Source organism: Neofelis nebulosa, chromosome 2, assembly GCF_028018385.1.
Source record: "Neofelis nebulosa isolate mNeoNeb1 chromosome 2, mNeoNeb1.pri, whole genome shotgun sequence".
NCBI lineage: Eukaryota > Metazoa > Chordata > Mammalia > Carnivora > Felidae > Neofelis > Neofelis nebulosa.
The window spans coordinates 172,055,941-172,072,443 of NC_080783.1; the positions used below are offsets into that span (position 1 = coordinate 172,055,941).

Sequence of the window (16,503 nt, forward strand, 5' to 3'; positions counted from 1 at the left end):
GCATCTGGGTTCTCGGATACAAGTGAAGCTTCACTCCTTCGTACAACAAACCTACGCGGCACTCTGCCTCCAGAGCACTTCACCCTGCGCAAAGGGCAAGATCAGACATGCGTGGCCTCCATCTTATCGTTTATTTATTCAACGGATATTGATTGAATGGGTACCCTGTGCCACGTGCTATACTGGGCTTCAGGAAAACAACAGTAATTTTTTTTTTTACTGTGTTTCCTCGTATATGATACATTTATATATATGTGGGAAGAGTATTTCTTTTCTTTTTATAGGTAACCTTTTGGACTCCCGATTACAGTTATTTTGGGCCCTTTATTTGGCCTTAAAAAATAAAAACAGCCTTGATAAAAAAAAAAAAAAAGTAAGGACATTTTGGAAGGGTGGTTAGAGTGCTACTGTGTAATATAGCTTTCCTGTCATAACCCCTTGTTTGGATGAAATTTCTCTGATAAAGGACGGTCACTAAAGAACAGCCCCCTTGCTACTCTACCAGTGTTCCCTGGTGTACCCATCTCTAATGAGCAGGTGCCAATACTCAAGGGATAATGGAAGAGAATGTTGTTGCAGAATGATGCTTCCCCACTGCTCCATAAATGCAGAAGAAAAGCCAAGACATTGATCCTATGGCAGTGTTCTGTAACAGTGACTATTCTTATTACGGCAGGAGACTGTGGGAGATTTAATCACTGTCCCTAATATATGCTAGTGCAGCGGAGTGTCTGTGATCAATGTACTACTGTTACCAGCCTGCTGCCTTTTTATTGGCACTGATAATAGGCCTCCTCCTTATGTGTCTCAGCTACAAGTTTAAGTTGGTAAACTTCCCCCACTCTTACAATTGATGGATGATGGCTGGCAGTCAAATTAGGACCAGCAGAGTTGGGAATCCAAGTGAACCTAACGTGTGGTATTTAAAGTTATCGAACGAACAGAAGTCTGAAAAATGCAACTGTGCTTGCAGTAGCGGTGACACTGAACTCTGGTTCTAAAGGTCCCAGGCTAGGGGTTGACCAGATGTTTACGAAGCCATTCTTCTACAAATGCCTTTAAAAAATGTATTTCTTTACTTAATAATTATGGTAAGAACAGACCACATATTACTGCAGTGCTTGATTTTGACCTTCAAAAATGAAGACTACTTAGTCTTTGGGAAGAAGTTTATCTCTGAAAGAAGTTTATCACTGAAAGATTTTATGAAAATAACTACAATTAAACTTACTACTTATCAAATTTGACTTACAAATGTTTCACTGAACTGTGTAGAACGTCCAACAACGTGGCTAATGCAATCGTGTCTGTTAGCAAGGTTTTGCAATCCCAATATAATTGAAGGCCATGCTATTTCTGAACATTTTCTACAGGAGAAAATTGAAGGAGCCTCTTACTCCTGTTTTCAGGCACAGTACTAGATTTCACTGAAAAGTCCCATAATTTCATGTTTTTTCGCAACAGAAATTGATCTTAACTTCTGCTGCAACTACACTGAAATGTATATGCTTGATGCAGGTGTGGTCCTAAGCACAGTAAGTGGTGGCCCTCAGGAATCTGTGAAGTGCACTGGACCCTTCAATGAGTCACTTTGGGTGACACAGAACCTGAGAAGGTTCATAGGACAACCACAAAGCTGCCTTGCAACTTAGGAAGAAAGAGGTAGAAAGAGCACTTACGTTTATATATACTAATAGATGAAAGGCTGCGAAATACCAAGTCCCACGTTCAAGTATCTGAATGTTTCTCATCTGGGTTCCAAGTGAAACCTTGTTCCATGGCTGCCGTTTGAGGAAAGTGTCCTTAATTCTCCAGTCAGATTGAACAACAGCCTTCTTTTACTTCTACAGGATTTAACCCTGCCTGTTTTCAACTACCATCAGCTGAGTACAATCTCAATGATACTTCGCATGATTAGAGAACATTAACTTTAAAAAAGGACTTTGGCACTTGGAATGTTCAAGTTCAAATTCATTACCTCATTGACCGTGGTAACTCTGTGACAGAGACGGGGCAGAAACAACAGTTCTCATCTCACAGACAGTGACTGACAAGTGAGGACATTTGATGTGCCCATAAAAATAGGGACTTGATGGAGTTGTCTTTGTATGTACTCCATAACTGCCCCCGGTCGGCACTTAGTATTCAATGACTTGGTTTGACTTGAATTATACCAATCAGCCATTCTTCGTGCACTTAAAGTGGAGGAAGATGAGAGAGATGGAGAACGTTCTTTCATGCAGTGAGGTATCTAAACACTGCATGAATCATTGCATGAGTGTACTACCTTCTCTGATATGTTTTAAAAGAGGTTAGATTTTTATCTATCTAGAAAAATGTTAAAGGCATTCCTATTTAAAATAGGGAGGAAGGTTGGGGAGTACAACATGGAAAGTTCAGGGTGCCTCTAGACAAAGACTGAGTGGTGAAAATAGTCACCACTGTTCACAGGGAACAGTCAAGGGAGGGGTCTGTGTGAGTGTTTTTCAATCCCTAACACCTATAAACATCACCCAGATAAACATCATCAGCTGTTAAAATTCAGTTGCTCTGGGTAGGGCCTAAAATTCTTTATTTAATTTTTTTTAATGTTTATTTATTTTTGAGAGAGATAGAGACAGAATGTAGGTGGGTTAGGGGCAGAGAGAGAGGGAGACACAGAAGCAGAAGCAGGCTCTAGGCTCTGAGCTGTCAGCACAGAGCCCGACGCGGGGCTCGAACTCACGAGCTGTGAGATCGTGACCTGAGCTGAAGTCAGCCGCTCAACCGACTGAGCCACCCAGGCGCCCCATAAAATTCTTTATTTTTAATAAGTTCTCAGGTGATGTTGCCATGTTGCCAGTTCTCTGGCCACACTCTGAGTAGCTAGGTTATACTTCATACGATATAGTGTCTCATATGGGTGTTCCTCATACTTGTGTAAGAGAAACTTTGATACGGAAATCTGAAAAATATCAGACATAAATCAGGGTGGTTACATAAAATATTCTATAAAAAGTCACTATTGTGGTTCTTGTTATAAAGCTTGTAACACTGAATTATCTTAAAAAGAATTATCTTAAAAAAAATAAAGTACTGTCTTAAAAAAATAAAGGTTTGATTCACTTAAAGGAATACCCTTGAAGGCAAGGGTATCTGTAATAAAGTCTGGTACACTATTACCTGTCCATGGGGCCCATGCTTGAGGCTCAGCGACTGTTCTGCTTACTTGTTAGTATCTGGATGTGACTAAATAATGGTCTACAGATTGAGAATATAGTAAATATCAATTCTAGGAGGATTACTGGTGGCCAATTCTGTTTTCAGGTTTATTGACAACACCCCAATGGAGCTTTATAGGCTCCGTTCATTCAATCAATCAATATTTACTGAGTACCTATTATGTGTCAGATGCTATACGGATGCTGGGAATATAGCAGTGGGAAATACTCACTGAGTCCCACGCTCATGGACTGTACATTCTAGAGACAGAACACAGCAGCAATGGACAGTGGTATGGAGGGGAAAAAAAGTAGGGTTACAAATTATAAAATGATGGAAGAGAAACAGCAACTATTTAGATCACTGGAGGCCCCTCCAGTGAGATATTATTTGAAGAAAGATCAGGATGCTGAATATGATTGGATTTTATGGGAAAAAATGATATTTTCCTCTGTTAACAGTTAATACTATTTGCTCATATATTGTGTCCTTTGAGTATTTCATAACCCACATTCCTTCTCTGGTTTCAGTTGTATGACAAGGGTTTGGGGTAAGGAAAGTGGGGGACTTTTTAGGTCTTTCTGATGAGTTTTTTGTTTTTTATTATTATGGTTTTAATTTCAGTACGAGCCTAGGACATGAGACCTTAAATTATAAGCATAACCATTATGGTAAAAGGGGTTACTGAGCATAGAAGACAAAACTTAAACTCTGAACTTAGATTTAGGTTGAAATTTGGATCCTGTATCCACAGGTTTGCTATCTGTATGGCCCTAGGCAAGTCACTTATTCATTCATTCATTCATTCATTCATTATTTATTTATTTAGAGACAGAGAGAGAGAGAGTACAAGTGCATGTGCACGAGCTGGGGAGGGGCAAAAAGAGAAGAAGAGAGAGAATCCCAAGCAGGCTCTATGCTGTCAGTGAGGAGCTCAATGCGGGACTCGATTTCAGGAACCGTGAGAGCATGACCTGAGCCGAAATCCAGAGACGGATGCTGAACCGACTGAGCCACCCAGGTGCCCCACTTATCCTTTTATAATTCCGTTTTCATCTATACAGAGGCAAGATCATTCTATCTTGCATAATTTAGAGTAATTAAATAAAAAACTTGATAAACAGTAGGTACTCATACAATCACTAACTATAATTTTTACCATATATCCAAAAGCACTGTGCACAGTGTCTGATTCAATGTAGGCGCCTGCCTGTTGGTTTCCTTCCTATTTATGTGCATTATCAGTTTCTCTGCAATTTTTCATTTGTACAGATAAACAAGAGTTGATGGTATGTGAGTTTTTGCTTGATAGAATTTCATAGGACTCATTTCATCAGTGCATGATTAGCTTCAAAGCTTCGAATCTAACCCAGTTTTGAGATAACTGGGAAATGAAACTAAGTGGAGGGAACAAATGTAGCATTGTAAGAGAAGCAAAAGTCAGCTTGAGGTTGTCTGCTGTTCTTAAACTAACATCATCTTTCATCTCCTATGCCCTTCTTCCCAGATAATAAGAGCTGTGCGCTAAAAGTGCTGAGATAAACTAATGGGGAACAGGATACTACAAAAGACATTTGAAAGAGCCCATGTAATTTACTGCATGTCTGGTTTGTTTTACTTTCCAAAGCCTTCCTGTTGCTCAAGGAAATTTGTCTCCTCTGGCAACCTTCGGCCCTCTTTTGGCCGGGAGTTCTAAAAAAGCATTTGAGGGCAGGTAAACAGATGCAAAGCTCTCTGAGTGAGGAGTAAGGACAGGCCTTGCTTCCTGTGTCACCTCTGAGGCAAAAAGAAAGTATCTTTTAGTATTTGTTTTAGAGAATTATCTCTAATGTAGGTAACCAAGATTCTGCCGGTGCATTCAGATATACATAACTCCCAACATGTTCTGAAGGTAATTTACATGAGTGAACCACTAAAAGCCTCCTACTCAATGAACTGTACCCCTGGGGAAAAGCTATGCAGGCCCGGATCAGTGTGGGAACAACATAAGGGTGTTCTCTGTGCCAAAAAGGGGATTGGGCTAGATGGAAAATCCCCAAAAAGGACCATCTGGCAGCATAAATTATCCATTTAAAATGGCTGGTGTGAGTTAATGACACCAAAGTCACCACGAACATGTACAACATCCTTTGGTTGAGTTTTAATGTCCCCTCAGGCCCTGTTTCAATTATGACTTTCTATGCTGAATATGGCCACATATAAACGTATCCACTGTCCTCTCCCCACCCCCCCACCCCCCACCCCCGTCTCCACTCCCAACACATATACCATGAAACTGCATTTTTCTGTAATGAAACAGGGATAGAGAATGGAGCACCAATCCAAGAATATAGTATAATTGTGGGGGATTTCTCTATTATGCTACATATATAGTATCATTACCCCCAAATAATCCGGCCATTAAACTTCCATTATTTAATAACTGTGAAGGATACAGGCATTCAGATGTTAAAATTTATGATCATTTAAATCATAAGGTGCAAACAGGAATAGAATTACTCTGAAAACAAGAGTCACTAGGTCAAAGTACCCTATATTTAACCTACCCTCTCTGCCCCCAATAGGCTCCCCAAAAATCTACTTAAGGACCCAGAGAACAGTCTCATGGTGGGGGAGCTTCATGTATATCAACACAGCAAAGCAGCTTCAATATGTATAAAACTGCATTAGTACAACACTCGAACACAATGTACCAAACCTACCTATTTTGATTCTGATTTTCACTGAAGCAGGTGAACTGGATAGGACTCTAATTAGCCTTTTAAAAAGGGTTCAAAGAAGTTGTACATCTTTTAATTTTTTAATAGCACATAAACTTTTCATTGGCACTATCCTGAGGTCTTGCTGATGATGCCATTAGTGGCAATGAGCAGTCAGCAGTCAGCATTTTCATTTAGGCCTGGGGTTTTCTTTCTTTCTTTCTTTCTTTCTTTCTTTCTTTCTTTCTTTCTTTCTTTCTTTCTTTCTTTCTTTCTTTCTTTCTTTCTTTCTTCCTTCCTTCCTTCCTTCCTTCCTTCCTTCCTTCCTTCCTTCCTTCCTTCCTTTCTTTCTTTCTTTTTTTTTTGAGAGAGAGAGCATGTGTGAGCCAGGGAGAGGGGCAGAGGGAGGAAGAATCTTAAGCAGGCTCCATGCTTGGGGCAGAGCCCAACGTGGGGCTCAATCCCACATCCCCAGGATCATGACCTAAGCCAAAATCAAGAGTCAGATGCTCAACAGACTGAGATACCCAGGTGCCCAGCCTGGGCTTATTTCTTAGCCACTTTCAGTGAACTGGCATGGGCTAAGTGTGGCACGAAGCTGCACCTTGACAGACGGTCCACCACGCCCTGAGTGCTGTGTTGGTAATAATTAGAAACAATGAGAAAAAGGAGACTAATGTCCCCATCTCCCTACTTGCCATATCACCAAGTAATGATCTTCTTCAGCAGGTTTCCGACCCCCAACCATGAATTCCTTGAAAGCAAAAGCCACAGCCTTCCCATTCACCCCGGAGTTCCCAGAACCAGGCGGTGTCTCATCCACAGAAAGCTCCCTATGAAGATGGCTGAGTAAGTGAGTGAGCCTGCTAGGTAGAAGCAAGGCCAAGTGAAATTTCTGCCTTTTAGTAAGGGGAGTGAGATAAAGGACTCGTCCAATGGGGCCCGAGGTCTTGTTCGGTCTTGTTCTGTTTTCGATTATCATACAATAAAACTGTAGGGGTGGGGGATGGAAGGTGTACGTTTCTGTGAACATAAACACACATATAGATGGATTACTGAACCCACCACCACAGTCAGGATACAGGACAGTTCCATCACCCCCCAAATCTCCCTCATGCTATTGCCTCTGAGGACTGCTTTTTAACACGTCAGGGAGGAGAGACAGAAGTTAAGATCTGAAGACCAAAGGGTGGGCTCAGAAATCTCCTTGGTGCCTGTCTGCTCTTGCAAGGAATCACTCTGAGGCATAGGTGGGAAAGAATGATCAGAAAGCATTTTGTTTTAAATTTACTCTGTGCTATGTATAATTCTTAGATGGGTCATATATGTTACCTTATTTAATTCTCAAGAGCACTGAAACCGCTATTATTATTGACAAAATAAAGAAATGGGAACATTTATGCTCAGAGAGGTTAGGTCATTTGCCCATAATCCCACAGCCAGCAGGAGCTAGAGCCAGGATTACATTCTGTCTATTCCAAAGCCCACACTCTAACCTCTTGATTCATCTGACTTTGCAGATTGAGGAAGGCACTGGAGAAGATTCTCCCTTGTTCATGTGGAGATTAGACATTGATTAAGGTTTCAAAAGGTTCCTGCTATCCAAACTATTCCTCTCAAGACTCCAGAGCCAAGACTAGACTATCCCGGGAGGTCAGAATAGCAGTCATCATTTGCTTATTTCACTAGAGATGGACATAAAGATAGTTGTTCCATTTAAATAGAAAAACAATCATGATGATAGCCAAAATTAGGAAAAAAATATTTAAACATCTCCTCCTTTTACACAAATCTAAGTATAAACTGTGGCACAGGGAGCCCAGTCTCCTAGTCCAGTTGAAAAAGTTGACAGGTTTCTATTTAAGATTGTTCCAAGACAATCCAAAAAGCCAATCCCCAAAGGCTCTTGGCATAAAGACAAAAGCAAAAGCAAATGCATATGGGATTGTAGTGCAGGTAAAAATATGGAAGCGTCAAAAACCACACAGTGTTCTTCCAGCCTTTCATTTCAGTTGAATTGCTGCTTTAGACGGCCGCCCTTTCAAGAAAGTAGCAGCCAGAGACAAACAAGTGTTCGCGTTCAGCCCGTCGACTGCTTCGAGCCTGCTTCCTTCTCTGTACGTGGCATGGCCGCCATGTGCATTGTAGGCCTGAGCGCGCCAGCCCCGCTTACCTGGCTCCACTTCATGCCATCCGCTCGACTGACTGCCGCTTCCCGGGGAGCGCCCTTGGCCTGTGTAAAATGGCTCTTCACCAGGACTGTCCATTTCATCCTCCACGGACTTGAGGCGCTTTGTGGAGCTGAAATAATAAACGGGTACATGTTTAAAAGCTTTCCAAACCACCTCTCTTGGACACTGCATCTCTGGCTGAAAGAAAGCCAAAGGAGGAAGTAATTGGGCAACTCGGTGGAGTTCTAGGACTCTCTCTAGGCTCAGGTTCAGGTTAGTGAGTCACTGGAGGTGGAACAAAGTCGTGGGTCTGTGTTGTTCCAAGTGTCTGGGTTTGATTTTTATTGTCCCTCAAGATGCTGCCACTGCCACATCCTGTTCCTTTCTCCTTTGAGGAACTGGTGGCTGGCTCCTGCTCTTGTCTCCACCGGGAAGTGTCCGTAAGAAGACCACATTTCGTGTCTCCTCAGGCAGCAGCTGGCCCCTAGCCATCAGCAATGTCCCTAGACCTCTGGCACCCCAGAAAGGGTAAAAATCAGGGTTGACAGCTCTTTGAGAAAAGCTTGGATTGCTTTTGGTTTTTTTTTTTTTCCCTGTGTTTTCTCATCTTCCACTTGGAACTGTTCATTCAAAAAATATTTGCTGTGCAGCTACAATAGTCCAGATTCTGATGTAGATGCTAGAGATAATACAGTGAACAAGACAGATAAAAAAAAAAAAATAGGGGCAAGGAGTGCATTTCCCTCTGAGAATCGGGGACATGGAAAAAAGAGCAGCCCTACACTTTTTATCCCCCTCCTCTTTTTGTGCCTCTACAGACGTTCCCAAAATGAAGTTCTGGATTTGTTATTTTTGTAAAGGCATGGTTGGGAAATTTCCAGAATGTATCTCATTTCTTTCAGTTGAAGGACTGAATTTTTCTCCCAAGTTGAGGCTTCAGGAGTAAAAAGACAGTGAAATGCCATGTTGCTAATATGTTCTAATTGTCTTAATTGATTATGTCACTAACGTACTAGCAGAATGAATAGATTTCATACCTAGTGGGAGTGTCCACTGGGAAACCTCTTCCTCATGTGTCAGGGTACAGAATTTTTAATATGTTTTCATTTATCAAACACATGCTGTGTCCCTTCTATGTACTAGGGGCTGTGCTAAATGCTGGGATATAGAGATGTATGAGACATGGCCCCGTCTCATAGACGTAAATAAAATTGTGCAAAAGAGAAATACAGGTACTATCATGCAAGTGCATGTATGACACAGTGGGTTCATTGATGAAAGAAGCAAACAATGATATGCCTGGAAGGTTGGGAAAAGCTTCCTGAAGGAGATAGTTCCTGAGCTGTAAGAGTGAGTGTCAAGGAGACAGGGTTTAAGGAAGGAAAGGGCACAGAGAGGCTGCTTTTCAGCTCATGCACCACTCAGGCAGCCATTATTATTTCAAAATATTGAAATACTTCTATATCAATTGGCAAAGTGCCACTGTCTCAAGCTCTGTAAGTTTCCCCACCCTTGCCACCCCGGTATTTGCCCCAGGACACCCTCACGATCCAAAAACTAAAGGGCTAACGTCTCTGGTGCATCTGGGGCATTCCAGGACTTAGCGTGAGCATTGTGGCAGAGCGACCTCTGTTCTAATCGGTATGCTCGTGTCACACAGGTTATCGGACATTCTGAACATCACCCCCAGGAGGTAGGTGTGTATCAGGCAGAAGCCACATCATGAGGAAGGCGTGACACACACAGAGAACTGCCAGGTGTTTGGCCTGGCTGAAGTCGGGGGAGGGCCATCGTGAAAGAAGTGGGGTGGAGGTTACAGAAGAAATTACGTATCTGGATTTTGTCCTACAAGCAATGGAGACTCCCTGAAAGAGTCTCAACAGGGAGTGACATTAGAGTCGATTTCAGAAAGGTCACTCTGGTCATTTTGCAGATGATGGCTTTGGAAAAGCAAAGGAAAAAGGAGACGGAACCTACGGGCAGAGAGGTGTTTAAGAGGCTATTGCAGCAATCTGAATAAAAAAATGTGGAGGACCCAATTTAAGGCAAGAAATTTTAACGATTAAAGTTGGTATTCCAGTATTCTTTGCCTTTAAGTTCTATTCTCATTAAAGCCAAATCACAGGAAGGCAACACATCTGTAGCATGCTAGCTTCGTACCCAAAGGAAAAACCTTTCATAACTTATTTTATGTCCTTTGCTGGGCTTTCCTTGAAGTTCAATGAAAAATAGCCACTGGAACAACTTTTCTATATTTTATGTGAAACTACATCTAAGAGAAAAAATTTTTAAAAATATTTTTAATGTTTATTTTTTGAGAGGGAGGGAGAGACAGAGAGAGAGAGACAGAGAGAGAAAATATGAGTGGGGGAGGGGCAGAAAGAGAGGGAGGCACAGAATCTGAAGCAGGCTCTAGGCTCTGAGCTGTCAGCACAGAGCCCGATGTGGGGCTTGAACTCATAAACCAGGAGATCATGACCTGAGCCGAAGTCAGGTGCTTAACCAACTGAGCCACTCAGGTGCCCCTAGACATTTTTGATAGAAGGAAGTGCACATAAAAAAAAAAAATTATTCCAAATACATAAGCCAGAAAAAAAATATGGACACTTTGAATTAATTTCTATTGTTTCCTTTTATCAGAAATGCACATTATATAACATAGTGCTTTCTCTTCTTGCCTTGGCAACCAGGAATCTCAGGATTAAACTCTTGGTTAAGGTTTCTGATCTAACAATCTCTCCTATCTTTTCATATGGTCTCTGGCCTCTCTATATTTAACAGTACTTGCTGTATTTAAAAGTTGAAAGCCACTTGAAATCATTCTGGAAGTTGGCAGAATAGAAGTTAAAAACAAAATACATATTTCCCTGATGTTTCCTGGTTAATAAAAGGCAAGACCTTTATGTTCTGATGTGACTGTGAGATCTGTAGGGAAAGGGCCTTCTTTCTTCTTTTTTTAAATCTCTACTGCCTGTGTTTGGCTAATAGCAGATGTTCAAAAAACTGCTGAATTGGGCTGTTGACTTAGAAACAGCCACATGAGTACTTGTGACAAGCATTTGCCAAGTGTCATGATTCAATGAGATCTAACGCAAAAGGCCAACTCCACTCACTGCCCATCATTCTTCCGTTATTAATATTTTTCTGAGTTTCTAAAGCTTTTGATTTCCTTGATGTCCTTTAATAAAAAGCAAATTCCCTGTGCAGGTATTAAATCCTAAAGGTGGAAGTCTGTACTTATTAGCTCTCACCTTAGCGTGAAACCAAGGACTTTTCAGAGGTTTGATACAGGACAAATGTCTGCAGGGCAGAGGAACAGAGTGGAGGAAAGAAAAAGATCCAGGAGTGAAGAAAGTCAGCAGTGCCAAGATGGACAAGTGGAAGGCTTCGAAGACAAAGTTTACTGACTGCACAACCTTGACAGTTAGTTTATCTTGATGAAGTTCTTTGGGAGAAAAAAAAGTATATTTTATCCCAAATTTTACACAACCCCTTCTATGATTTTGGAGATGTTTACCATGAAGAGGTACAGAGCTATAGTTAATGCCTATCAATCTCCTTTATTATTTGTTTTAATGTAGAAATGCATCAGTCATTGATTCTGGTTTCTTGCTCTTGACTTTTGAATACACTGATTCTATTCTCCCAGAAACATTTGAGGAAAATAAGAAAGTACCAGTAAGATCTCTACATAAGAGGGAAGAGAAATACTCTTTTGAGGAGTGATGCACCATCTCTTTCTGTGTGTGTAATTTGTTGTGTTCCTAGAAAATCCACCTAGAAATTAAGGTAAAACTATTACCTTCATTCCAAATGTTTGTTTAATTCCTACTATGTGCAAAGCATAAAAGCCTTACCTTGTACCCACAAAACTGCAAAATGTCTCTTTCCTGCACGTTCATAGTACCCTGAACTGAAATTTTTCATTTATTTGTCAGTCTCTACCATTAGATACAGAAGCTCCTATTACTTGACTTTATATCCACAGTGCCTAGGACAATACCCTTGTTACTTAATAAACGTTGCCGAATTGGGGCGCCTGGGTGGCTCAGTCGGTTGAGTGTCCGACTTCGGCTCAGGTCATGATCTCGCGGTTTGTGAGTTCCAGCCCCGCATCGGGCTCTGTGCTGACAGCTCAGAGCCTGGAGCCTGTTTCAGATTCTGTTGTCTCCCTCTCTTTCTGCCCCTCCCTGCTCATGCTCTGTCTCTCTCTCTCTGTCAAAAACAAATAAACACAATATTTTTTTTAATAAAAAAATAAATAAATGTTGCCGAATTACACACTGTCCTCTATGGGATTTAACAGTCTGGATGGGGAGGCAGGACCTGTACAGATCTCAAAAGATGGTAATAATAATTCAAGGTAGCAAACACTAAGTATCCAGGAAAAATAGGGATAGTAGATATTCCTTTTTGGGGGGATTTATGTTCTATTGTTCCTTACTGAAAGAGTGAGCCCCATTCCTAAGGGGATCCAATGGGAAAATATCATGTTTTTAATTAATTAATTATTTTGAGAGAGAGAGAGAAGGACAGAGAGAGAGCGCGCACAAGTGAGGGAGACAGGCAGATGGGAGAGAAAGAGAAACTTTAAGGTTCCAAGCTCACTGCAGAGGCCAATATGGGGCTTGATCCCATGACCCTGGGATCATGACCTGAGCCAAAATCAACAGTTAGATGCTCAACTGACTGAGCCACACAGGTGGCCCTAGAATACCGTGTTTTTAAAGTTCCAGCACACCTGAATTTGAATATAGACTCTGCCATTTACTAGATCTGTGACCTTGGGCAAGTTACTTAACTTCTCTGGGTTATGGGTTGATCCAGTCAGTGTTAAATGGCAACACTGTCTATATTGTAAAAGTATTGTGAATATTAAATCATATCGGGTATGTAAAGCATCTCACACAGTGTCTGCTACAGAGCAAGTGACCAATTAATATTGGCACAGCATGAACAAATATTGATTGGTGGATGAACTTTTCTATATGTAAATCTGGGGTATTCTTCTGGGCACATTTTCTAACCTGTACACAGATAATTCTGCTGAGTCTATATATTTAGAGAATAATTTTTTTAAAAAAAAATTATCCTAGGAGAGCCTAATGAGAGTAAAACAAACATATTACCAAGTTATTAACTACTGCTGATGTTTATAATTAGCTCCTTATCAGGGTTAGTTATTTGCAGAATATGAGAATGACAGTAGCCTTTTAAATGACATTAAAAACCAGGTTTCCACTCAGAGAATCACAACAAAAGGCAATCAAACAGCTGGAGAAGTCCAAAGGATGGGGGTGAGAAGCACTGTTTGGGACGTCCATGGTACATGCGTAGCACACATATGAAAAACAAACAGCCCATCAACTTTTAAATTAATCACTGCCACAAGTGTTTGCAAAGCTTTTTCATGTTGACTGAGTGCCGTTACACACAATGTCCCTTCCATCAGCAAACATTCAAAATCCTCAAAATGTATTAACATCCGAATGCGTTCACAATCTCATTCTTTCATTATAAATGTACTTTGGATTTCAAATTTTTTTTCCCCCCTGAGGATCTGATACTACAGTGAACTAAGGGGAACATTTAAACGACATGAAAGATGAGGGGAGGATTTGGTGGTTGTATTTAGGGAATAACTGTTTCTTTAGCTGTCTTCAAGGTATTAGTAATGACTAAGCTGATTCTTTTTCTTTTTTCCCTTTCTTCTTTTTCTTTCTTTCTTTCTTTCTTTCTTTCTTTCTTTCTTTCTTTCTTTCTTTCTTTCTTTCTTAAAGTAATGCTGGTTAAAATATATAAAGTCAAGGTAAGAAGGAATCTCTACCAAGGAAAATTTCTATAATTTGGCCATTGTTTTAAATTATAAAATTCTGGGGCTTGCTTTAAAGAAGAATATACCTTTGTGAAACATTTTTTTTTTTTTCCTGCAAAGTACACAAACATTAAAGATCATTCTACACCATTCTTTTCTTTGTTGTCACAGTCCAGTGCTAAAGCCAATTTGTAAAAGAATACTGTGGGTTTAATGCCTAATCCCTTTCCTTCTGGTACCGGTTATCCAGAGACAACAGGGTCTTGCAAAATGCTTCGTTTTGATTTGGGCTTTGTGACCTCGAGGGGATCAAGAACCCTGGAATCATTATCTGGTTGTGCTCTTCCAGTTTTACTTTTTTAAAGGTCCCCTGGTGCAACAGAATTTATAATCCCGCACTCCCACCCCTCCCTGTGCCATAGGACTGCATTCATTTTTACAACCTCACACCTAGATATCAATGTCACAGGCAACTCCAGTAGCCTGGATTTTGAGGCCTTTGGGGGAAAAGCGAAGGGACTGAGATGTAGTATCTGCTGTGGGCATGGGGACTGGAACTGGTGTCGCCAGTGTCAACATTTTGCCAAACAAGCCAAAACAGGTGCCCTTTCCCCCGGTCAAGAGCTGTCCTTAATCTCCTGAGAACATGCTGTGTTCATCATGCATCTTTCTCTATGCTTTGCTCATGTCTTTACCCCACCAAGACCCCATTCCTTTTCCTTCCCATCTTGCCAACCCTAACCAACATTTATCACTGAACTCAAGTCTGTCTTTTTGAATAAAGCTTTAACTATTTTTAGCCTATGCCACAGTGTGTGTGTGTGTGTGTGTGTGTGTGTGTGTGTGTGTGTGTGTATAGATGTTTGTTTGTTTGTTTGTTTCTGCTGTATGTGCATTTGCTTTCTCTTCCCAACGAGACTGAAAGTCTGATGGGGCTGAACACACTTCTCTAGTATCTTCTACCAGCAAACACACATTGCAAGTGCCTCTAGGCTCAAAATCAAGGTGTGTAACTAGGGAGAGCCACCAATCAAATTACCTGGTAGAGGACGTGCTGGGTAAAGACCTCCTCATCGCTCCTGGACTCATGCTGTAGTATGAAGAACTTTCCAAATCTGAGAGAGAAAAATTTGGGCCAGTTCCTGCAGCTATTGGTGCTAGGGAAAAAAAAAAGTTATGTTCTGTGAATAAATGATCAACGAGGACACATATCATTGTTGCATTTAACACATTTTATTTCTAAATTTCTTTGATAAGCTTATCCAAAATCATCAGTAATGAACTCTGACCTCCAATTATTGTTGACAACAAAAATCACCTATAACAGAAGGACTCTGTTTTATATTTTACCTTTTATCTTTTCTATTTTTGTAATAATGGCAAACTGTTACCAAGACTGCAACATTCCTGGATGCTTTTAACAAAAACGCCTCCATGTTTTGCTTTGAAACTTTTCTTGGATGGCCAGCAAGAACATTCTCTGGACTTTCCTAATTTTGGCTGATCTTGATAGCTTTCACTCATCAGCATTTTAGAATTAGTCCAGAACCACAAACTCAACTTTCTGGGTTTCCCATTGTCAATTTCCTGTGATGAAAAATGTGTGATTTCTCCTTACTCTGAATTGCCATGGCACCTACATATGCCATTACTTTAGTTGTCCCACCTTCTCCCTGGAGGCAGTGTCCTCTAACCATGGTTCCTGGGCTGCAGTTCTTAATAAAGTTTTACTGGAAGATGGTCACACCCATTTATTTACATATTGTCTCTGCTTCTGCACTGTGATAGCAGAGACAAGCAGCCACAACAGACACCATATGGCTCACAAACCAGAAAATATTTATGTAGAAGTTGCTGAGGTCTGATTTAAGGGATTGGTAAGGATAATTTTGACTATATGTGATTTTCAGAGCTGATCCTTAGGTGAGATGTGATTCTCTGTATTTTTTATGGTCTGGAGCCTCCAGACCACCTTGTTTACAGTAGCAGCTTAAATAAATATTTTTGAATGAATAAATAACATCTATCAATCTTCTAAAACAACTCTGTGCACAGCTAGTGGTACAACTATATTAGTACAAATATTCTCTTCTTTTGAAAGATTATGCAAAAGTGGGAGACACAGATTCATGTATTACTGTATTAAGACATTGGTTTGAGAGTTAAGCCCAGGTAAGTGGATATATAAATAAATTAAACAGAGGCTAATATCCATAAGAAGAAGGGATAATTAGAAATATCATGAACCAAGGACTTTCATTGCCAAGAATGGTGCAGGGTAAGGAAGGCGCTTAGATGAAAGACATATCCCCACCCTGAAACAACTCTAGAGGGAAGGCTGGCGGGTTAATTTCAATACAGTGTGATAAGTCCTTTGCTCGAGTTATTCCTAAATTTATATGTCCACACAGAAGTGGGTATCCAACCCAGCTGGGGAATAAGAAGTTCCAGGGGCAAAAAAGGCCTCAGAAAACATGATGCCTGGGAAGATGTTAAAAGGATAAGTGGGGCTCACCCAACTGAGAGGGATAGAGGCATGTTAGGTAGGGGGAGCAGCATTTATAAAGGTAAGAGAACATAAAATGAATACTGATTTTCTGATAACTTGGTGTGATAA

At 40.7% G+C, this 16,503-nt stretch overlaps 1 protein-coding gene across 10 annotated transcripts in view; it reads right to left on the reverse strand.

Annotated features, from left to right (window-relative positions):
- The window catches only part of NFIA (nuclear factor I A), a 576,975-nt gene that overhangs the window by 99,135 nt on the left and 461,337 nt on the right, over positions 1-16,503 (reverse strand). For all 10 annotated transcript variants that reach the window (XM_058717200.1, XM_058717202.1, XM_058717201.1 and 7 more), the window contains exons 5-6: positions 14,926-15,043; positions 8,074-8,201 (exon numbers count right to left, since the gene is read on the reverse strand). In XM_058717200.1, coding sequence (XP_058573183.1) covers positions 8,074-8,201; positions 14,926-15,043 — 246 coding nt within the window. The remainder of the gene's footprint in view (positions 1-8,073; positions 8,202-14,925; positions 15,044-16,503) is intronic.